General features: G+C 38.0%; 1 protein-coding gene across 6 annotated transcripts in view; it reads right to left on the bottom strand.

Moving 5' to 3' along the window:
- NFAT5 (nuclear factor of activated T cells 5) overlaps nucleotides 1–23,457 on the bottom strand; it is a 118,052-nt gene that overhangs the window by 4,793 nt on the left and 89,802 nt on the right. For 4 of the 6 annotated variants that reach the window (XM_077755680.1, XM_077755682.1, XM_077755684.1 and 1 more), the window contains 5 exons: nucleotides 17,215–17,347; nucleotides 12,884–12,967; nucleotides 4,415–4,560; nucleotides 1,021–3,517; nucleotides 109–352 (listed from right to left, as the gene is read on the bottom strand). In XM_077755680.1, coding sequence (XP_077611806.1) covers nucleotides 117–352; nucleotides 1,021–3,517; nucleotides 4,415–4,560; nucleotides 12,884–12,967; nucleotides 17,215–17,347 — 3,096 coding nt within the window. In that variant the 3' untranslated portion in view covers nucleotides 109–116. The remainder of the gene's footprint in view (nucleotides 1–108; nucleotides 353–1,020; nucleotides 3,518–4,414; nucleotides 4,561–12,883; nucleotides 12,968–17,214; nucleotides 17,348–23,457) is intronic. The other 2 variants (XM_077755681.1, XM_077755683.1) reach the window with 1 other exon arrangement.

Below are 23,457 nucleotides of genomic sequence, written 5' to 3'. Positions count from 1 at the left end.
CAAAAGAGTAAGGTCTAAAAAGTATTATTGCTTAAACCCAAATCTGGTAAGAATAATAAAATTTATCAATGTTTTTCAATAAAAAAGAAACCAAAATGCAATACTTACTTGTTCAGTTAAAAGGTGCCAGTCAAGTTGTTCCCTTGGTTTTGCAATGAAACAAGCAAATCAATCTTTTCAATGTTCTGGTTGGTGTTTATAGAGGATGTTAGTGAAGAACTCTCTGGCATTTGCTGAGAAAGAAGTGTTGTCACAGGTGGCTGGCCCTCATTCTGTGGTTGGCCTGGCTGACTTATGGCCATTAACTGATCTGGCAACGTAGCTGGTCCAGAAGTTAAAAGCTGACTACAGTCTGCAGAGATATGTAAAAGAGAGAAGCTACCTGATTAGTTACTTTCTGTTAAGGTTCATCAGAAGATACTTAGTAGTTGTTGGGGGAAATATATTATTGTGTTCACTCAACATAGAACTAGCAATCAGGCAACTAAGAGCCCCCCAAAAAAAGGTTTCTACTGAACAGTACTGGAATTCATCCTAGGTTTGCTCAAAGCAGTATAAAAATACAACTTTTCTCAGCGTCATAAGTAAGTCCTACACACTTTCCTTGGTATATAAACATCAACAATGGGTTTACCTCTTTGGAAACTACTTACTTTAATTGGTAGAGATATATTCTGTCATTCTTACTTCCATTTTCCTTTCAAGTTTACAGCTTAAAATGGCAAACACATTCATTTATATTCGTTACCACATTTAATCCTCCCAATATCCTTTTCAGGTATATAATATCATCACCATTTAGATATGGAAACTGAAGCATTTGCAGGGCAAATGCCTTGTCTAAAATCTCACAGTATGGAAGTGGTATTGCTGGGAACCGAACTCTGTTCTAACTACAATCTGTGTTCTTAAAACCATTGTGATTTGCTTCCTTTTAACAATAACAACACCAATAATAATAATAATCTGACCATCTCAACCAATAATATTTAAGAAATAAAATTAGAAAGAGTTTCTTACTATTCTGAATGCCAAATAAGAACATTCCTGAAGTCTGTTGAGAGGAGCCAGGAGAATTCTGTAGTTGGTTCATTGTGCCTCCAGTAGTGCTGTGAAATAACGTAGCCTGTGGTTGGGGTGAAGATGTGGCTCCTTGGATTCCAGGCATGTTGTTCTGAGGGGAATAAAGAGGAGACTGCTGCATGTCTTGTTGGCTCATACTGGTCTGCAGAGCAGACATGGATGCTGGAGAGAGGAACAGTGTTACTTGCTGCTCTTGAGAACTGGGTGACCCTTGGACCAACTGAATCTGAGGAGAGCTATGGAACAAGGAAGTCTGTGGCGACTCAGACTGGGTAGGACCTGGGTTCTGAAGAGACGAAACGGTAGGCTGGTTCTGAAATTGCATGGGCTGCTGCTCTTGATTCATTGGGGCCATATTATTTTGTTGGTGAAAGATGGACTGATTCTGTTGCTCCTGATTAGCCATTGGATTTGGACTTGGGTTGAATATCATGTTTGGCGGTGGCTGCTTCTGAGATGCCATTGTAGCCATGGTATTCTGATTACTGAACAAAATGCTCTGCTGTTGTTGCTGCTGTTGTTGCTGCTGCTGCTGTTGCTGCTGCTGCTGTTCCTGGGATGGAGAGTTACTCTGGATAGCAACTATTGAGTGCTGTGACTGGAAGAGTGTTCCTTGTTGGTTTTGAGGCATTGGATTAGGAGGAAGGGAGCCCAGGGACACCTGAGGCTGAAATATACCTTGCTGGGAGGGTTGGGCCTGTTCTTGGGAAAGCATAGGCGTCTGGATGTGTGATATTGGAGCCTGCTGTTGGAAAGCAGCTTGCTGTTCAGTGTTAGATGTTGACTGAAGTGGAGAAATTGAGTTCTGAGCTGCAAAAAATGAAATCTGTTCTTCTTGGGCTACTGTGTTACTTTGAAGATTATTCATTGGACTCTGGGAAAGAAATATGTTGGCTGACTGCTGGTCTTGAGGAACAGAGGAGCCCTGTAGCACAGCCATGGTACTTTGAGAGTGAAACATTGGAGGCTGCATTTGTTCAGAGGATGTCGTAGAAGTCTGACTGTGGACAATAGGACTTGGGCTATGAAAAATAGAACCTTGAGTTTCCTGGGAAAGGTTCTGAGCATCGGCAATAGGATTTTGGGGATGAAAAAGTGGAGCCTGTGAATGAGAAGACTGCTGCAAAAAATTCCCAGATTGGAGGGACATCATCTCATTACCTGGCTGGAATAAGCCATTACCTTGTTGCTGAGTACCGTTATTCTGAACACCCATCATGCTTTTCGTAGATGAAAAAAGGTTTACTTGAGGTTGACTGTCCCCACTATGTTGCATTTGGACCATGGTCTGAAAGACACTGCTCTGAATCTGCTTTGCTTGTGCTCCAGTCTCTTCCCCATCTCCTGAACTTGATGTCTGAAACATGGTAGTACCAGGGGTTGCAACCTGCTGTGTGGTGGTTGTAGCAGTTTCATTTCCAGAAACTGTAGGGGGAGAAGAAAACAATTCACACTGCATTTGGATGTCCTCATTGGTAGATAATGCACTCATCATGTGAGACGTCTGCTGGTAAACTGGAGACTGCTGAAGGTTTCCATTTGCTGAAGCAGGTGAAGGAAATAACTCTGACTGAATCTGGGCAGCTGCCTGGCAGATACTCTGTTGCATCTCCATCACCATTGCAGCTGATGATTCCATCACTTGCTGCTGCTGTTGTTGCTGTTGCTGATTGGATAATGTGTTTTCGGTCTGTGGGTGAACACTTTCGGCTCTTCCAGCTATTAAATTATCTGGTCTAGTATGGACTGCTGGCTCTGTTGAGGAAAACATTCCAGGGCTTACACTATTTTGAATTTGACTGACTTGTTGAAAAATGTCTGCACTAAGCTGTTCTTGAACATTCTCATTACCATCTGGAGCAGAAAACAAAACTGAAGATAACTGTTGTTGTGCCTCCAAAACTTGCTGGACCAAGTCAACATTTCCACTGCTGCCACTAGCAGTACTGCCTGTAAAACTTCCGGCTTGCAAATGCTGAATTGTATTCTGTAGCTGACTCACACTATTTGGTGATGGGAAAATATTTGATGACATCTGCTGCTGTAAAGTCTGTGCTTGTTCCTGTAGTGGGGACTGTTGCTGTTGCTGGGATGATTCAGACAGGTGTGACAAATTAACCACCGTACCATCAGATTGCAATACGTCTCTAGACTGAGCTTCTCTTGTCTGAAACTGTGTAGCCTGCTGCAGTAGTGCATCACTGTTAGGCAGCTGACTAGAAGCAGAAACTGCTGGAAAGGTACCAGGCTGTGAAATGTCCTGTGTCTGGATAGTTGTCAGGGTTTCTGGATTGTATGTCTTGGGCTGAATCTGCTGCTGCTTTTCATTTTCAGAAGGTAAGTGGGAAGATGATGACGATGAGAAAGACCCATTTCCTGCTATATTAGAGAGATTTTCTAATGCTTGTTGAGTTGATCCAACTGTCTTTGTAGTCTAAAAAATAAAAATCCCCAAATAATATGTATATATAAACATTAAATTAGCTCATGATACTTCAAAAATTATTATTCCCAAAACACACGTATATGCAGAACTAGTTTCTACTCTACATTATTTTGTTAGAAAACAGGTATAAGACTGATTCTCAGTGATATCATGACATCTGACTGTCGTTAGGATATCTTTTTTTTTAAAGTTTGTTTATTTCTTTTGAGAGAGAGAAAGCACATGAGTAGAGGAGCGGCAGAGAGAGAATCCTAAGCAGGCTCTGCACTAACAGGGCTCGAAACCATGAACTATGAAATCATAACCTGAGCCAAAATCAAAAGGGATGCTCAACCAACTGAGCCACCCAGGTGCCCCTCTTTTTAACAAATGTTGTAAGTGAAGACAGTCAAACAAAAAACTAGAATTATCAGTTACCAGTTCCTATAAATATGAACTAATAGTTCATGAATTCATAGTAAATAGTAAATTTTAAAATAGCTCCATTTTGTGGATCATTGGTAACATTATGGGGGGAAATTATAAGTGAAAAAGGGAAAGGGAGTTGTAGAAAAAGACTGGGGGAGAAAGGAAATAAAAAACATCTCCAATTCTGAAAATAATGAACCTGTAGTTTCATTAATACCCCACATCCCACAGGAATAGCTAACATTAACTCCTCCCCTATCAAAATATATGTTGGAAGTCACTTTGCAGACTACTTTATTGGTTGTAGAAGTATTCACTCTGAAAAGCAAAACTCAATAACTGCAACCAAAGAGAAACACATGTGAAAGAAACAGGAAAAGTAAAAAGCAGAAACTTGGGGAAAAGCAATCAAACTATTAAAAACATAGCAATTTTTATAACAGATTAAGATATGGGGCACTAATCAATCCAGCTCACCTTAAAAATAGGGGAAGATCTTTTTTCTGTTACTTCCATTGGAGTAACATCTTCACTCTTAATCATACTGCTTGATATGAGTGGAGTGATCAGAGCACTGGGAAGAATATTTACCTTATCTAAGTTACAACCAGTAGTTTTCATTGCTGTNGGAAAGAAAGAGAAAGAGAGAAAAAGAGGGAGAGGGAGAGAGAGAGAGAGAGAGAGAGAGAGAAAATCTTAAGCAGGCTGCACGTTCAGCACCTGACACAGGACTTGATCCCATGACCCCGTGATCATGACCTGAGCTGAAATCAAGAGTCGGATGCTCAACCGACTGACTGGGTCACCCAGGAGCCCCTAAATGCCTATTTTTTGATGCTATGCTGGTAGCATGAAATATAAAGCTGGTGCATCAAAATGTGTCCTCCCTTTTTTGAAGCAGTAGTGGCTCGAAGGACTCCTGATATGAGCCAGGTTAGATAACAACAAGCTTAAGCAGTTCAGTTATCAAGCTGTAAGCCTCAGGGTCCTTTCAAGGTACTATGAATTGCACTAATCAACACAACCACAGTACATTGTAGGATACAGCTTAGAAATCTCCAGGTTAAAGCTACTCAGTCACAATTCCGCTCTTAGCATATGGCTGCCAGCAGCATAAAATCAAAACCTCATAAGGGCCACAGAATTGTTGGAACATTTTTCTCAACAAAACTCAAGTGTCTCATTAGAAAAAGACACGAAGTAACCAGAAAGACTTCTCTTTTCTATATTAATATCTTAGAAAACTTGTATTTGCTTAGTTGACACATGAGCACATTACTCTTTTAGACAGGACTTAAATTATTTTCTTTTCAGAAATTTAAGAATTATGTTAGATATACCAATTAAATTTCCAAAGCAAAACCAGCAAGTATTTTCCACTTCCTTCTCCTTCCTTCGGCAGGAATAGAGATTTACAGTAAGGAGAGGTAATACACAGCAGATAAAGTGGGTTTTGCCATTTTGTCATATCTACTTTTCCTCCTTTATTCCTTTTCTTTCTTCTTTTTTATCTAAAGTCTGCACTATTAGCATTTAGTGGAGCCTACTGATACCACAGTCCTCTGAATTGAACATCTAGCCAAATTCTAAGAGTTTACCACAACTTTGAAACCCTGTGGAGAGACATACAAATTCCCCAGAAGGCAGAGCTGTTAAACTTCTTAGTTTGATACTGAGAAGAAATACTGGCTACAAAGAGGATTTTAAAATAACATATGGCATATGACTAGGATAGCTATCTTTGTAAATATTTTGATTTAAAAATATTTGAAATTTTCTGGTCTTATTTCAGCTTGTCTCACAGCTAACTGGCTAGAAAAAACTCCTGTGGAAATTGATTATGTTGAGGAAAGTGCTCATTTAATTTTTGATATTCTATACTTTATTAAAATGGATCATTTACTCACGAGTTCTCAGACCTATTTTCACCTAGATTCTAACAATACCAATACAATTCAATTCATAATCCAATTTTGAATGAGACAAAACTTCAGATCATGAACAAGGCAGGCATTTAAAAGTATTCTGGGTCCATTTTACAGGACAATTTGAAAGACCATTGGTAATGTCCTAAGTTGATCCTATAATATTCAACTGCTATCCCTTTTTTAATTTTTTTACTGTTTTATTTATTTCTAGGAGAGAGAAAGACAGCGTGAGCAGGGGAGGGTCAGAGAAAGAGGGAGACACAGACTCTGAAACAGGCTCCAGGCTCTGAGCTGGCAGTCAGCACAGAGCCCGACGCGGGGCTCAAACCCACGAACCGCGAGATCATGACCTAAGCGAAAGTCGGACGCCTAACCGACTAAGCCACCCAGGCGCCCCCCTCCCCTTTTTTTTTTAATGCTTGTTTACTTTTGAGAGAGAGAGAGTGAGGAAGGGGCAGAGAAAGAGGGGTATGAGTATCTGAAGCAGGTTCCGTGCTGACCACAAAAATCCCGACGTGGGGCTCGAACCCATGAACCATGAGATCATGACCTGAGCCAAAGTCAGATGCTTAACCGAATGAGCCACCCAGGTGCCCCTTCAACGGACTCCTGTTTTTCAATTCTAGAAGAATATGAGTGCCATGAAGGCAGATTTTGTTGTTGTTGCCTGGTACATAACAGGTAACCAATAAATGTTTGTTGAATTAATGAAGCAATGAATAATCTTACTTTACCTTTGTCAACTTAGTTTGTTGTGGACTGTTTGGTTAATCATATAGTGTAATGTTGCAGATTTTCATTATAGTATTTCTGGCCTAAAAAGTTTAACATCTAAAAACAAACTTATATTACCATTCAATTAGAAACCATATAAACATTATCTGACAAATAAATGCATCACCTACAATTACTCTTTAACAGATGTATACATGATTTTTGCCCAAATTCATTTACAGAAGAATTCTTTTTTAAAAACATGTTATTTTGAGACACACACACACATATACACCACAAGTCGGGGAGGGGCAGAGAGCGAGGGGGAGAGAAAGAATCCCAAGCCGCCTCTGTGCTTAGCATGGAGCCTAACTCAGGGCTCAGTCTCACAGCCATGAGATCATGACCTGAGCCAAAATCAAGAGTTGGATGCTTAACTGACTGAGTCACCCAGGCGTCCCTGGAGAATAATTCTTATTAGCAAAGTTTTTTCCCCCTTCTGGAAAGTGAGAATGGGTGGAATAAGTTGAGCAAGAATCTTTCATTCTTCCTAAGGAGACCACTGACAAATAGGCAGGTCTATTGGTACAGACAAACAAAAAAATGATTTTGTCTAATGTCCACATGAAGATACAAATCTTTCTATAGCCATATGCACAAAGTCTTCCTATGGGCTATAACAATTTAGTTTTCTGACACTTATTCTGCTGTTTGCTGTTTTAGCTATGTATGAGCTACAGCTAGAATTCTGCTGGTGCTACCCACAAGAATGGAAGATGCTTCCCTGAGCTCCCTGGTGTAGGTGGTGAGGCATGCTGGATCTGCATAAAGGGAAACATTTCTCCCGGTATGTTCTCTGCTCTCCTGATACTTCCCATTCTATCTCTGCTGGTGCTGCTGGCGGTAGAGAAGCACTTATGTGGGCTACTTCTGCCACTGGGTAAAAGGTCAAAAACTTCAAGGTCAGGGTGGGCTCCTGGCCACTGGGTGAGTCTGGGGATACCCTGGATCTGTTTCACGTTCTGCCACTGGACTTCCTTCTACCACTGGGTGGAAGGCAGAAGATTGGGAGACATTGGCCTGGATCTTCCTTTACTCTTGGGTGGAGGACCTGGTGCTGTCAGGTCTGGGTCTCCCTCTGCTGCTGGGGAAGGACAGGGAAACACAGGGCCGCTGACACCACCAGCACAGGCAGCACAAGGCCTGTGTGTTACGACTTGGTGTGGGGCAGGGGATGGGTTGGTTCCCTGGTTCTGCTGTTCCCACTCCTGCAGACCGATGAGCCTGCTATTGCTGACTTATGTGAAGCCTGTATTTTGGCCCTTCTCGGTTCTACTATCTGTATATCTGGCCCACTGCTCCTTGGCAGGTAGGGGGCATGGAGAGGACTGACCATCTCAAGTTCTGCTGTTGCTACTATAAATGTGGGTCAGGCCCACATTTATGAGCTGGCCCCCAATTTTGCCAGTGGGTCAGCTGCTGCCACTAGCTATGAGACATCCTCTTATGCCTCTGTTAGGCTTTGCCTTTCCTGGTCTTTGAGAGCAGGCTATTCATGCTTATTTATTGATTTATTCTTTCCGTCTGTACCTATTGCCAGTTTTGAATCACAGACTTCTCTGGTGTCCAATTCAGATAAATGGTAGATAAAAAGAAAACCCAGGAAACTCACTTGGGGTCAGCCCTCAAGTTCTGAGGTCCCTAGTCAGTCCACTTTTCTTCTTTCTATATTTCAAGGTGTTTTATGATTTTTCAATTATTTCAATTGGTATATTTAGAAGGGAGGAACAGGGAAAAGTAAGTCTATACTATCGTATCCCAGAACCCACAAGTGTATCTTAATGGACCAGTAAACAATATTAAATGGCTTGAGAGATGTCACTCTACCTTTCTTTCCTACGTTCTCGCTATGTATTTATAATCCTGTAGAAAGTTTCAGGCACCACTCTGGGTTCCAGTGATGATTAAGATGTATAAAGCTTAAGGTGCCTGGGTGGCTTAGTTAAGTGTCTGACTCTTGATTTTGGTGCAGGTCATTATCTTGCAGTTCATGGGACTGAACCTCATGCTGGTCTTAACAGCATGGTGCCTGCTTGGGATTCTCTCTCTATCCCTCGCATTCTGTCCCTCATCCACTTGCGCACTCTCTCTCTCTCTCTCTCTCTCAAAAAAAACAAACAAAAAAAAACACTTAAAAGGTAGATAAAGCCCTACTGCCTGGAAATTATATTTTAGTGAAAAAGTAAAAAAAAAAAAATCAAACATGTAAAGTCTGTGTATTACCTGAGTTAGGGGAGAACTTTTAAGCCAATTCAGAAAATCCATAAGATAAGATAAACATATTTAACCATCTAAATATCAGTTTGAATTTGTGAAGAATATTAGTATTGATAGTTTATGCCAAACAACCTTTAAAAATTTTTTTAATGTTTATTACTTTTTTGAGTGAGAGAGACCGAGTGTGAGCAGGTAAGAGGCAGAGAGAGAAAGAGACAAAGAATCTGAAGTATGCTACAGGCTCTGAGACTGACGCAGGGCTCGAACTTGCAAGATCATGACCTGAGCCGAAGTCAGACACTTAACAGACTAAGCTATCCAGGCATCCCTATGCCAAACAAGTTTAAACAGTGTTCTCTCCCACCCATGCAGATAGTTTTTGAAAGTCAGAACAATCTCTACTAAAAGTTTATTGCCAGCAAGGAGCATATAGGTCAAATACAAATATGTCAAGTAAAAATTAAGATTTAGAGGGGAGGAAATAATAGTTTTGGGGAAATCTAAGTTGCAAGCTCGGTCAGTTACTAGCTGTGTGACCTTGAGCAAATTACTTAACTTCTCTAAGCCTTGGTTTATTCACTGTAAAATAAGATTGATATATGGCTCCTCCAAGCTTCAAAACCTTTCTACATAGTTAAAACCAGTCAGAGAAAAGTATATGCTCTCAACTATTTTTCACACTCATCCAATTAGCCACTGCTTACAAAGCTGAAAGAAACTATGAGGGAATGCACATCAATACAGTTGATCCTTGAACAACGTGGGGGTTGAGGTACTGACCCTGCTACACAGTTGAAAATCTGCATAGAACTTCTGATTGTTTCAAAACTTTGTATCAAAACTAATACAGAATTAGTTTTGACTGCATCAAAACTAATGATAGCCTACTGCTGACCAGAATCCTAAACAATAAACAGTTGATTAACTCATATTTTGTATGTTATATGTATTACATACTATATTCTTACAATAAAGTAGGCTAGAGAATAGAAAGGGCTATTAAGAAAATCATAAGGCAAATACATATACTATATTTATTTTAAAAAATCTACATATAACTGTATCTGTGCAGTTCAAACGCATTATTCGAGGCTCAAGTATACTTTATCCCTGGATCCTAAACCCGCATCAGAGTCTTTGAGTGATCTACCTGGAGTGTCCCCTCACGTCTACTGGTAACTCTACAGATATAAAGAACTTTCTGGAAATATGCCCAAGAAACTGTTAACAGCAGTTTATACTGTACGCTTTGTCTTACTTAATTTGTATTATTTTGGCGTAAAGGATATATACACAGTGCACTTAATCCACCTTACCTTCCACTCACTCCCACCTGAGCCCTCTCTAAGGAATTAGAAATTTACTTTGGAGCAAAAGCTTTCAATACTTTTAAAACTTTTTTTAATGTTTTATTTATTTCTGAGAAAGAGAGCGTGAATAGGGGAGGGTCAGAGAGAGAAGAGACACAGAATCTGAAACAGGCTTCAGGCTCTGAGCTAGCTGTCAGCACAGAGCCTGACATGGGGTTCGAACCTACGAACCATGAGATCATGACTTGAGCCAAAGTCGGACACTCAACTGACTGAGCCACCCAGGTGCCCCTCAATATCTTTTAATAATATCATATTTGGGTATCAAGTACTAAATCTTATTTAAAAAATTTTTAAGTTTATTTATTTTTTGAAAGAGAGACAGAGAAAGAAAAAGAGAGAGAGAGAGAGACAGACAGCATATGTGAGTGAACAGGGAAGGAGCAGAGACACAGGGAGAAACAGAATCCCAAGCAGGCTCTGCACTGTCAGCGCAGAGGCTCATGAGGGGCTTGAACCCAAGAACTGTGAAATCATGACCTGAGCCAAAATTGAGTCACACACCTACTGACTAAGCCACGCAGGCATCCCAAGTTCTATATCTTATTGTAATTGATGGCTATTTATAAAAAAGTCACTTGGAAGATTCCTGCCAGAACACAAATTTAAAAGTAATTTATAATGCTCAGTCTTCGTCATTAAACTATACCTAATTATATCTTTCTGATGGCACTGTGGCATTATACTAAAGCTCTGATTTCAAGCAATCATAGAAACAATCCATATGTGAAGGAAAATTCCTGGTTCTGAAAGCTACTATTTTTTAAATTGATCAGGAATCTCCAAATAATGATCTTCTATCCAAAATGACAAGTGAAAAAATTAAATTGATAAGTTTAGTATTCAACTTAATGTTTTATCTTCAAAAAATTTTTACATGATTTCACTTGATAAAACTGTCAAAATAAGGTCTCATTCTGAAAATTAATACATGTATTAATTATATTAATACATATTAATGTATGTATTAATACATACATATACATACATATGTATATGTATGCTTGTTTCTAATTCTTTTTTTTTAATGTTTATTTAATTTTGAGAAAGGGAGAGTGAGCAGAGAGAGGGACAGAGGATCAGAAGCAGGCTCTGTGTTGACAGCACAGAGATGCAGGGCTCGAACTCACATACTGTGAGATCATGACCTGAGCTGAAGTTGGATGCTCAACTGACTGAGCCACCCAGGTGTCCCTGTGGTCTGTGTTTTGCCAATTTTGCCATCCATGCAGGGCTCAATACCACGAACTATGAGAGCATGACCTGAGCCCAGATAAAGAGTTGGTTGCTTAACCGACTGAGCCACCCAGGCACCCCTCCTTTGTTAACATTAGCTAAGTGACCTTGGGCAAATTATGTAATTTCTCTGGAACCTTGGTTGCCTCATCTATGAAATAAGAATAATAAATTACCTACCTCACAGAGTTTGGAAACAGTGTCAGTAAAGAGTATGGCATTTTGCCTGCACTTAATATATATTCAATAAATGTTAGCTATTGTTACCCACTATAGTTTTGTAAGTCTTCCTGTAGTTGAATGAGATAAACTTGGCAGATTACTCACTGCTGCATACTCCTCACTAACCTACTCTGAAAGTGTTCATAGTCAGAAATTAAAACGACAAGCATAATGAACATGTTAAGTATGTGAATGCTGCATTTTACTATACATATATATATATATAGTAAAATATATATATATACACATACACATATATATATAAACCCACTGTATTTGATTAAGTATTTCTCATTTCATTTTAAATTTCATTTGATTTAACTCACAGGAATTTCATGGCAGAAAAGTACAAATAAAGGCTAAAATTATAAGAATAAACCAATGGCCATTATATAATTGACATTTTCATATATAATGGCAAAAAAGCATTATCACTGAGTATCTACTTGTGTTAGAAATCTATTAAGAAAAAAGCCTACTTGATTCTGGCCCTATCGCCATGTGTCAGCCACCTGATGTATTATAGGCTGGGTGTGGAGTAAAGCATGCAAGCTGGAAAAAAAAATACTAGACAGACAGAAAGAAAAAAATCTACTCTCACATTATAACATCCTGAAGCTATCTTCATTGTCTCTTCTGGTAAGGAGTGAATAAAAATGTCAGAAGAAAGAATAACTAAAAAAAACTAAAGAAACTTTACAAATGTTAACCTTTTTCAAAATAGTTCAAATTTTGGTCTCTTTAGTTTCAAAATTTCAATGTCAAATACTAAACTTGGTAGCAAGAAGCTTTATAAACTCTATTTTACATAAATTATTGTATTTTATACTTTTTAAGATTTTTAACCTTGAGGAATGAAAAATAAAACAAAAATCTCCTCTACTTCAACATATGTTTATTTTTTATTTTATTCTTTTTTATNCCGCGAGATCATGACCTAAGTGAAAGTCGGACGCTTAACCGACTAAGCCACCCAGGCACCCCCAACATATGTTTAAAAAAAAGTTTGGTCATATGGTGAATAAAGGGAAATATCAGCTTGGGAAACAAGCATTCAGTGAAGTTAAATACACATTTATTTAGTGATATGGAAGATACCCTGCTAAGTGTTCCAAGTATGTGAGAGAAAACCAAAGATTTGCTAGAGAAAATATATAGGATAACCTATTAATAATTTTTGGAAAGAATCAACTTGGTACCTTTCATGGCCTCTTCAAAAGAGCAAGGTCTTGAAGGACTAGATATTTCTTTCTTCACATTTACATTCAAAGCACCAGCTGCTGCTATTAAAGCAAAACAAAACAAAAAGATTGATGTATTTATTTAAATTTGTCCATAAAAAGATGTGTATCTTAAAGTTCCTTCATCAGAATATTTCCCACAAGACATTATTAAATTATTTGTTTAACAGAAAATCTAGGCAGAGATGAGTTTTTATAACTACCAGTCGATGCTTTAAAATTTACCAACGGAGTGGGCAGCAGCACACACTCATCAAAACAAAAGCAACAGTTAACTTTAAAACATCCTTCTTGTAACAGTATTCACATTAAGGATAAATGATGAGAAGACTGATATGAAACTTTTAAAACTGATCAAATACACTGGAACACTAGTATGAAAAAAAGTTCACCATTCATCTACATAAATGATTTATTAAAAAATACTGATTGAGAAACATTAGTCAATTTAGTTGAACTGAATTTTTAAACACCTGTGATGAACATATAGAATTTAGAGCATTACAATTATTCCTTTTGTAAAACTATGGAAAAAATCTTTGTGCATTATTAATGGAGAATTGCAGGACTATTATTACATCTGGTCATATCAACTATATCTACTATGGCAACTTAAAGTATTTTTTATTACATTTATTTATTTCTGAGAGAAACAAGAGACAGAGACAAAGCACAAGCCAGGGAGGGGCAGGGGGAGAGAGACAGAATCTGAAGCAGGCTCCAGGCTCCAAGCTGTTAGCACAGAGCCTGAACTGGGGCCTGAACTCACCAACTGTGAGATCATGACCTGAACTAAAGTTGGATGCTCAACCAACTGAGCCACCCAGGTGCACTGGCAACTTTAAATTTAATAGGCCTAAGAACAGAGTTTAGTTCTGAAATGATAAAGTTAAATAAATTCCAGGCTCTCACTTCAAATGACTATACAATTATTTTATTTAAATATTTTAATTTCTATATTTCAAGGTATTTATTTTATATCCCCTCACTTATTCAGAATGGGAACTGAATCACCTTATTTACAATTTCTTGTTTTGTTTTTTTTTAAGGTTTATTTATTTTGAGAGAGAAAGAGAAAGCACAGAAACACACAGAAAGGTCAGAGAAAGAATCCAAAGGAGGCAGCAATGACAGTGCAGAGCCCAATATGGGGCTCGAACTCACAAACCATGAGAGCATTACATGAGTGGAAACTAAGAACCAGTCGCTTAACTGACTGACCCACCCAGGTACCCCACAATTTCTTATTTTTGACATGACAATGTGAAATGCTATTTATAAAGATACTATATAAAGCTAGTTAATTGTGAATAAAGAGACAAAATGTACACATCTAAGAATGAAGTAATTTATCTTAGTGTGCTACACAGAAGGTCCAACAAATGATATACAGGGAGATGAATGGAAAACAAATCCACAGACAGTTTTATTTATTTATTTTTAAAGATTGTTTTATTTTCTTTTTTAGATTTTTGAATTTTTTATTTTTAAGTAATCTCTACTCCCAACACGCAGCTCAAAGATCAAGAGTTGCACGCTCTTCCAACAGAGTCAGCCAGATGTCCTTCTAGATAGTTTTACAGGGTAACATTAATTCTAACAATTCTTGCTGCCATATCCAGCTTGGACTCCTAAGCATCCTGATAATCCTAAATTCAAATCTGGCCTTCCAGGCTGATATGAAAGTATCTTGGTCAAATTAGGAGGATGGATATACTTAATTAGCCAGTTTACTTATAACTTTCAAATATTTAGACAAATAGTATAATAGTCACCATTTCTACTCTGACTTAGGAATATTAGGGTAGGCCTAGTTTTTGCTGTTACAGTTATACACTGAATATTCAAATGTTTAACCACAGTCCTGAGATGAATCACAATAGCAACTGGATTATCAAAATGAGATAGTGTGAATTTTCTATAACCAAGCTTTCCTGAAGTCCTAATCTCTCTCACATACACTTGAAAAGATTATCACATTTTATAAAACACAGAAAAGTGAAATTATGGGAAGATTCTTTAATTAGCTGTATCATAAAGACAGAAACGGAAGCATTACATCTTATCACAAAGTTTGCATACTACTATTTATTCAATTAAGAGTTTCTGAGAATGAATGCTATCTATAGAATACAAAATATGAAGGAAAAAAATTAAAAGAATAAACATATGTTAATGATTGCCTAAATGTGGGCAAAAATAGCCAATTGGTATAGGCTATAAAGTAGAGGACTTAAAAGCTGTTTTATCTGGCAATCTACCAAAGGGAAATTTTTTTTTTAAGTTTACTTATTTTTACTTTGAGAGAGAGAGACAGAGAGAGAAAGAGACAGAGGGTGTGAGCAGTGGAGGGGCAGACAGAGGGAGAAACCAAGAATCCCAAGCAGTCTCCTCTGTGCTGTCAGGGCAGAGCTCAGTTCAGGGCTCAAACTCACAAACCGTGAGATGATGACCTGAGCCAAAATCAGGAGATGGACGCTTAACCCACTAAGCCACCCAGGTGCCCTGGGAAATTTCTAATAATCAGCATTTATCACTAAGAAATGAAGATTCTTAGTGCTAACGCTAAGCACTTTAAAATCTTGATGTTTTCATAATTAATCAATAAAAACAAAGAAATGACAGCAAAACCTCAGTATTTTCAGGATTGCAAAATCTTTACCCTGATCACACATACACACTTCCTTCTTCCCTTCCCATATAAATGATATAGCAGCTCATTAGGAAGAATGTTCTGTTGTACCAATTATGCCAGCTTTTGCTGCATGAGTAAGCTCCTTGTCACAAAAAATATTAAATGCCACTATTTAGTAATTAGCATTTAGTAAAGTGCTTGAACTACTACCAGTTTTAAATAAAACTTTCTTTCATTTTTAAGACCTTCCTAGAAAAAAAGCAATCAAATATGTGGTCCTTGAGTATCTTCTCTTTCTTATTTTTGTTGAAACCAATATATTATTTCTAACCTTTGCCTTTTTCTGTCTGAAAATTTTACTGCCTGTCTTTTATTCTGAGACAAATATTAATTTCATTAATGTTACATATATTGTGGCATACTTGTATAGCAGACTAGTGTATAATAAGCAATGCTGTGAAATCCAGACATATTTTTAAAAAGGGGAGAGATACATTAACTGATAGAACTATTATCAAGACTAGTTATAACTCTGCCCTAGCTATTGTTTCCACTACTTTTTCTTGCCAGGACTTTATTTCCCTGCCACCTTTATTTACTCTGTACCTTACTGATTCCGGAACTATTTGGGAATAACATAAATAATAAACTTATAAATATGGAAGAACTGCGAATTCTGACATATGCCTGAGACTGGAATGAATTGAAGCAATGGTAAACATGGCAGAAATTATTAAGCCTACATCAATGGCACATGTAAAGAATTTGATTTTCTAAAATATTCTCCCTATTTTTGCTAGGAAAAGGCTTCTCTTTTTCAGGAGACTAATGAATAACGGCAAAAAATTCTTAAGAGGGGCGCCTGGGTAGCTCAGTTGGTTAAGAGTCCAATTTTGGCTCAGGTCATGATCCCACAGTTCATGAGTTCGAGCCCTGCACTGGGCTCTGCTGTCAGTGCAGAGCCTGCTTCGGATCCTCTGTCCCTCTCTTCCTCAGCCCCTCCCCTGCTCTCTCTCTCAAAAATAAATAAACATTAAAAAAAATTCTTAAGATACTTCTTACCCAGAGATCTTCTAGCCATTTAGCATTACAATTGCTCTTATTCCTCCGGTTTCTAAAGCAACTATTTTACCTAAATTCTTAAATTTATATTTAAAATATTTATTAACCAGCAGTCTTTGATGTTTTTGACTACACAAATTAGAAAATGTTATAGGCATATAACTCTATTTGTGATTTTATCATTTATCAATCCAAGCCTATCTTTCACCTCTCCCAAAATGCAGCCTATAAGCCAGACTCAAACTAAACTATTAGCATTTTCCCAAAGTTGTCACTTTGACCTTTCTGCACAAAAAAGGTCCTTAATGAATGGCAATTCTTACTAAGAAGTAATCTGCATGGTGTAATTCTGAAAAGTAGGACTTCAGAGCATTCCTAGCTTTTCTTACACCAGGAGAGCATAAGGCAGAAATGACAACCTTAATGTAACAGCAAAAGCAGTGTTTGGTGGCCATCTTCTTAGGAAATAACGTCCTTAGTATCAATTCATCTTAGCATACAACGTTTTCATTTTGGTTGGCTGGATTTCAATTGCTTCCAAAGAACCAGAAAAAATTATTGGTTTTGATGAGAATTCTTTGTTTTGACATACCTGGGTCTGGAGTGTAAGTGAATGGCTGAACATCATGAGATCTTCCAGCGTTGGTCACTACATATATTCCCACAGATACTGGCAAAGTTATATGTTGGTCATGATACGGGGGAACCTTCACAATAAGATGATTCTAAATTTAAAGGAAATAACAAGAGTCAAAAAAGAAACAATATTTAAATTAAAAATTTGAAGTAAAAATTTATAATTAAGTACATTTCCTGTTAGTGGTAAAGTGTAAAAAGTCTGACTAGGGGAAAAAATGTATTTTAAAGCTCAGATTCACAGCCATCAGGACATTAATCTTAAAACTGTCTTTAATGTTTTTACAATGGCTTACAAGGTGCTTTTCCTGTCAACCATATCTCTTTTCCATTCTCTCCCAGGTTGTTACACTCTGGCTACACTGACCTTCTCAGTCCATTCTTTTAATATACTAAATTCATTTTTTTTTTTTTTTACCTCAGAGGCATTACAACTTCCTGGTCTCTCCCACTGGAATGTTCTTCCTTCACCTCTTCAAATGGCTAGTTCCTTATCCATTTTCAGGGCTTATTCAAATGTTACCTCTACAGAGAAGCCTTCTAGGACCATCCTATCTAAAGTAGGTAAAGTAACCCTCCCAACCTGGTTACATAATCTTGTTTATTTCTAAAACAGCATTTAGCACCACTTGAAATTACTGTGGTTATTTGCTTGTTTTTTGTCTCTCTCCAATCACAAGAATGTAAGCTCCTAGGATGTTTTCTTTTTCATTCTATATTCACTGTTAAGCACCTTACACAAAATACATTCAAATATATTTGTTGAATAAATGAATAAATTTCAAGGGAAAAATATGTCCATCAAGCACAATGTCAGTTATGATATATTTTGTACATTAATTGTGAAATGTACTTTGCAATGCAATTTTTACACTGCTTCCTAATCACGTTCTCGTTTTAAGTCAAACAGAGTTCGGTGTACTCAAACCCGAGCAAATCAGTTATTTTTTGTCAGAATAGTGGCAGAAGCATCGTTATAGAAAAAAGTTCATAAATGGTTCACCAGCACTTACTCAAGGCGCGATACCACTGAGTATCTTGGAAGATACCATTAACCGTATCTGACTTATGCCCTTCTTCCCTAGTACATTACAATACTGGAAAGGAATATTAAGGGGTAATGATTATGTTTTTCTACTGAGGATGTGAACATGCAGGTGGCCAATGGTGACAACTGGGGGTGATGTGGTTTGGTGACATTTTTTATTTAGCTAGACTATAGTTGGTTGATTCAGCTGAACAGATCAAGTGACAAGTGGTATCAAGGTCAATGTTTCAATTTCCGAGCACTTTTTTTTTCTATTTTTATTTTTTAATTTTTTTTTTTAATGTTTTATTTATTTCTTAGGAGAGAGAGAGAGAGACAGCGTGAGCAGGGGAGGGTCAGAGAGAGAGGGAGTCACAGACTCCGAAACAGGCTCCAGGCTCCGAGCTGGCAGTCAGCACAGAGCCCGACGCGGGGCTCGAACCCACGAACCGCGAGATCATGACCCAAGCGAAAGTCGGATGCTTAACCGACTAACCCACCCAGGCGCCCCTCAATTTCCGAGCACTTAATTTGTTTCTAAGCTATCTTAAAACACTCTGACATAGTCAAAACAGCTTCTGACTTATAGCAATTAGGTTTCTTAGGCCCACTTAGCCATCTCAAAAACAAAACAAAACACATTTTCAAGCAAGGTGAAAAAACATGTGTTATGTGTGTATGTCCACAGATACTGGGGGACAAAAATCAGAGAGCACAAATTCAGTTGTTCACGAGGTCATCAAAAATGTACCTGCAATGATCCAATTTCTAAGAAACAGTTCTTAAATCCGGTCTACTCTTAATTTTACTCTTTTGTTTAAACCCTGTAACTATGTCAGAAACTAACTACAGTTAAAGAGATGATTGAATGGATGTTCTTGTGAGGTATCCTCCTAGTTTTTATTTTAAAACTTTTAGGGGCGCCTGGGTGGCTCAGTTGGTTAAATGCCAACTTCGGCTCAGGTCATGATCTCACTCAGTGTTCCTGAGTTTGAGCCCCACGTCAGGCTCCGTGCTGACAGCTCAGAGCCTGGAGCCTGCTTCAGATTCTGTGTCTCCCTCTCTCTCTGCTTCTCCCCTACTCACACTCTGTCTCTCTCTCAAAAATAATACAGATTAAAAAAACCTTTTATTATACTTGCTTTGGACAGCATACCTAAGCTTAATTTGAAATCTTTAAAAAACCAGAGGGCCTGGATAGCTCAGCTGGGTAAGTGTCTGACTTTGGCTCAGGTCGTGATCTCATGGTTCATGAGTTTGGGCCCTGTATCAGACTCTCTGCTGACAGCTCAGAGCCTAGAGCCTGCTTTGGATTCTGTGTCTCCTTCTCTGCCCCTCTCCCACTTGTACTCTGTCTCTCTCAAAAAGAAACATTAAAAATTTTTTAAAAAATGAAATCTTTATTTTTTTAAGTTTATTTATTTTTGAAAGAGAAAGAGAGAGACAGAGTAAGAGTGGAGGGAGGGGCAGAGAGAGAGAATCTGAAACAGACTCCAGGCTCTGAGCTATCAGCATAGAGCTCAACGCGGGGCTCAAACTCACCAATCGTTAAGATCATGACACTGATTTTGCAGCTGGGGATATGTATACATACATATAATTCGAGATATATAACAAAAAAAAAATCCTATTAAAACTATTTGAAAAGTGGCGCCTGGGTGGCTCAGTCAGTTAAGCTTCCGACTTCAGCTCAGGTCATGATCTCACAGTTCGGGGTTCAAGACCTGCAATGAACTCTGTGCTGACAGCTCAGACCCTGGAGCCTGCTTTGGATTTTTTGTCTCCCTCTCTGCCCTTCACCCACTTGTGCTCTCTCTCTCTCAAAAATAAACATCAAAAAAATCTTTTAAACTGTTTGAAAATACATAAACTCTAAATTCTCAAGCCTTTGTTTGGTCTAGATGTTCCACAAAATTCTAAGGACCTCTTTTGGCATTTCTTCCAATAATTTTCTTTCCCTATTTATACCGATAATTCCATTTTCTTGAAAACTCCAAAGCTTCTCCTTGTTTTTTTGTTCTTTTACTCTGAAGAATTTAATAGAACCCAGGAGACTAAAGGTTGAGAAATGACAATGTATACAATTCTGTATTTTTGATACACTAATGCCTGTTTCATGTTTTATAAAACAAGTTATTCTTGAATTGTATATACTTCTTCCTAGTTTCTAATACACTGGTTTTTAGCTTCTAGTGCCCTTTCATTTTTTATTTTAAAAGTTTATTTCATTAGAGGTGACTTGGGTTTAGGGCTAAGTCAGTTAAGAATCCTGCTCAGGATTCTCCTTCTCTCTCTTGCAAACTTTTACTGATTTATTATTAATATTTATTTATTTATTTATTTTGAGAGGAAGCAAGAAAGAGAGAGAGAGAAAAAGTGCACATGAGGTGAGAAAGGGCAGAGAGAGAGAAAGACAGAATCCCAAGCAGATTCTATGCTGGCAGAGCCTGCCATGTGACTTGACCCCACAAACCTTAGATCATGACCTGAGCCCAAACCAAGAGTCCAATGCTTAACCAAATGAGCCACCCAGGCACACCTCTAGTTCTCTGTATTATTATTACTTTTTAAAGTTTATTTATTTTAAGAGAGAGGGGGATAGAGACAACACAAGTAGATGAGGGGCAGAGAGAAAGGGAGCGAGAAAGAACCCCAAGCTGGCTTTGCAGTGTCAGTGTGGAGCCTGACGTGGGGCTTAAACTCATGAACCATGAGATCATGATCCGAGCTGAAACCAAGAGTCAGACACTTAACTGAATGAGCCATCCAGGTGCACCCCACCTCTAGTTCCCTTTCTGAATCACTCCATATTTCTCTCTTGCTTTCTTTCAAAACAAACTTACCTTTAAGACTATATGTGAATGTACATATATAAAGAGGAAAAAGACTATATATATCTATATCTATATCTATATAGATATGCAAGAGAGATCTCTTAGAGATTGATCTTTAAGGTACATAGCTTTTATAAATATTTAATAGGCAATTCTTTCAGAATTCATTTGAAATTATTAAAATGGGGGGCGCCTGGGTGGCTTAGTCGGTTAAGCGTCCGACTTTCGCTTAGGTCACGATCTCACGGTTCGTGGGTTCAAGCCCTGCGTCGGGCTCTGTGCCGACTGCCAGCTCAGAGCCTGGAGCCTGTTTCAGAGCCTGTGACTCCCTCTCTCTCTGACCCTCCCCTGCTCACGCTGTCTCTCTCTCTCTCCCTCTCTCTCCTAGAAATAAATAAAACATTAAAAAAAACTTTTTTTAAAAAAGAAATTATTAAAATGATAATAAATATAATGACCCTGTGCCTATCACATTTGGTATACATGAGTATGAGACCTATTATGGCTTTAATAGAAGAGCCAAATATTAAACAAAGAACTGTTTTCCTAGACTTCATTAATCTCAATTTTTAAATAATAAAAGAACTTAATACTTGAGGAGTTGATTTTGGAGTGGCATATGAAGTCATTACAATTACTCAAGAATTGTAATTTGCAAAGTTATCTTTATTTTTAAGTATTTTTAAAGTTCACTTCTTTATTTTGAGAGAGAAAGAGTGAGAGAACACACAAAAGGGGCAGAGAGAGAATCCCAAGCAGGCTCTGCACTCTCAGTACAGAGCCCTACGCAGGGCTTGAAGTCACAAACTGCAAGATCATGACCTGAGCCAAATCAAGAGTCAGATGATTAACCAACTGGGTCACCCAGGTGTCCCAGCACGGTTACCTTTAACTGGTCTTTTCTACTATACCATCTTTTGATCAATTTTTAATATTGTAGAGGTCCTTTCAGCTTTTCTATATAGGCCTGATATTTCTTTACTGACCATAATTTCTTTTCTTTTGTTTTTTGAGTATCCTTCCCTCTAAATGTTTAATTTTTTTTTTTTAAATGTTTATTTATTTCTAGGAGACAGAGAGAGAGACAGCGTGAGCAGGGGAGGGTCAGAGAGAGAGAGGGAGTCACAGACTGAAACAGGCTCCAGGCTCTGAGCTGGCAGTCAGCACAGAGCCTGACGCGGGGCTCGAACCCACGAACCGTGAGATCATGACCTAAGTGAAAGTCGGACGCTTAACCAACTAAGCCACCAGGCACCCCTAAATGTGTTTAATTTTTTTTTAATAGATTTTATTTTTTTTTAGGTAATCTCTACATGTGAGGCTCAAAACCACAACCCCTAGATCAAGAGTCACATGCTCCACTGACTGAGCCAGCCAAGCACTTCCTAAATGTTAATTTTTAAAATTTTATTTTATTTTATTTTATTTTTTTTTAATAGTTTATTGTCAAATTAGTTTCCACATAACACTCAGTGCTCATCCCCACAAGTGTCCTCCTCCATGCCCATCCCCCCTCCCCCCTAATTTTTAAAATTTTAATATAATCTATTGGATCAATTCTTTATATCTCCACTGTGATCCCATTCTAAAACACTCCCCAGAAAGTCCCTTAAGAAAAAAAAAGGAGAGAAACTTCTCTGAAGATGAAAACTTAAAAATGAAGAGCAGAATCACAGAATTAATGAAAAATCATATTATGTTTTAATTTGTTATACATACTTGCTTCCAAAAACCCCAGGACCTCTAGACAGAGCTACCAAGTAAGGACATTAATTCCTTTTTAGTCCATCATGTCTTATTTTTATGATTATTCTTCTTTAATCTATGGTAGCTGGCATTAACTACCCAGCAAAAAAGTGCTTTAAGAATATTAACTACCCCATGTCTCGAAGGTAAAGAAGGAAGGAAGGAAAAAAGTATGAAAGGAAAGAATGGAGGAGAAAGGAAGAGGGAGAGGAGGAGGTAGACGAAGAAGAGAAGGAGAAGGAGGGAGGAAAAGGAACAATGACTTCTTAATATTTAGTTTTATATGAGACAGCAACTTACAACTATAATTTGTTTGGGGACACCTTATTAATACTTTGTACAATTTATAGGGTGAGTTTCTCAGTCTCCAGAATTAGTTTTCTTATCTAAAAAACTGCATTACAGGATAAGATAATAGAAAGAAAGATAGAATATTACTAGCAAGGGAGTTTACATTTATCTAACCAACTCATCAAAACCCAAAACACGTTTATGGCACACACAGAAGTATTGCATGGATAAATTATCCTTCAGTCAGGACGAAAACTATAGGCATGTAAAAACCTGGGTGGAATTAGGGTTTGAAGTGCCC

Source organism: Crocuta crocuta, unplaced genomic scaffold, assembly GCF_008692635.1.
Source record: "Crocuta crocuta isolate KB4526 unplaced genomic scaffold, BGI_CrCroc_1.0 scaffold152, whole genome shotgun sequence".
Lineage (NCBI taxonomy): Eukaryota > Metazoa > Chordata > Mammalia > Carnivora > Hyaenidae > Crocuta > Crocuta crocuta.
Note: the sequence above shows the minus strand (reverse complement) of the source record. Positions and strands in the feature narration are given on the sequence as shown.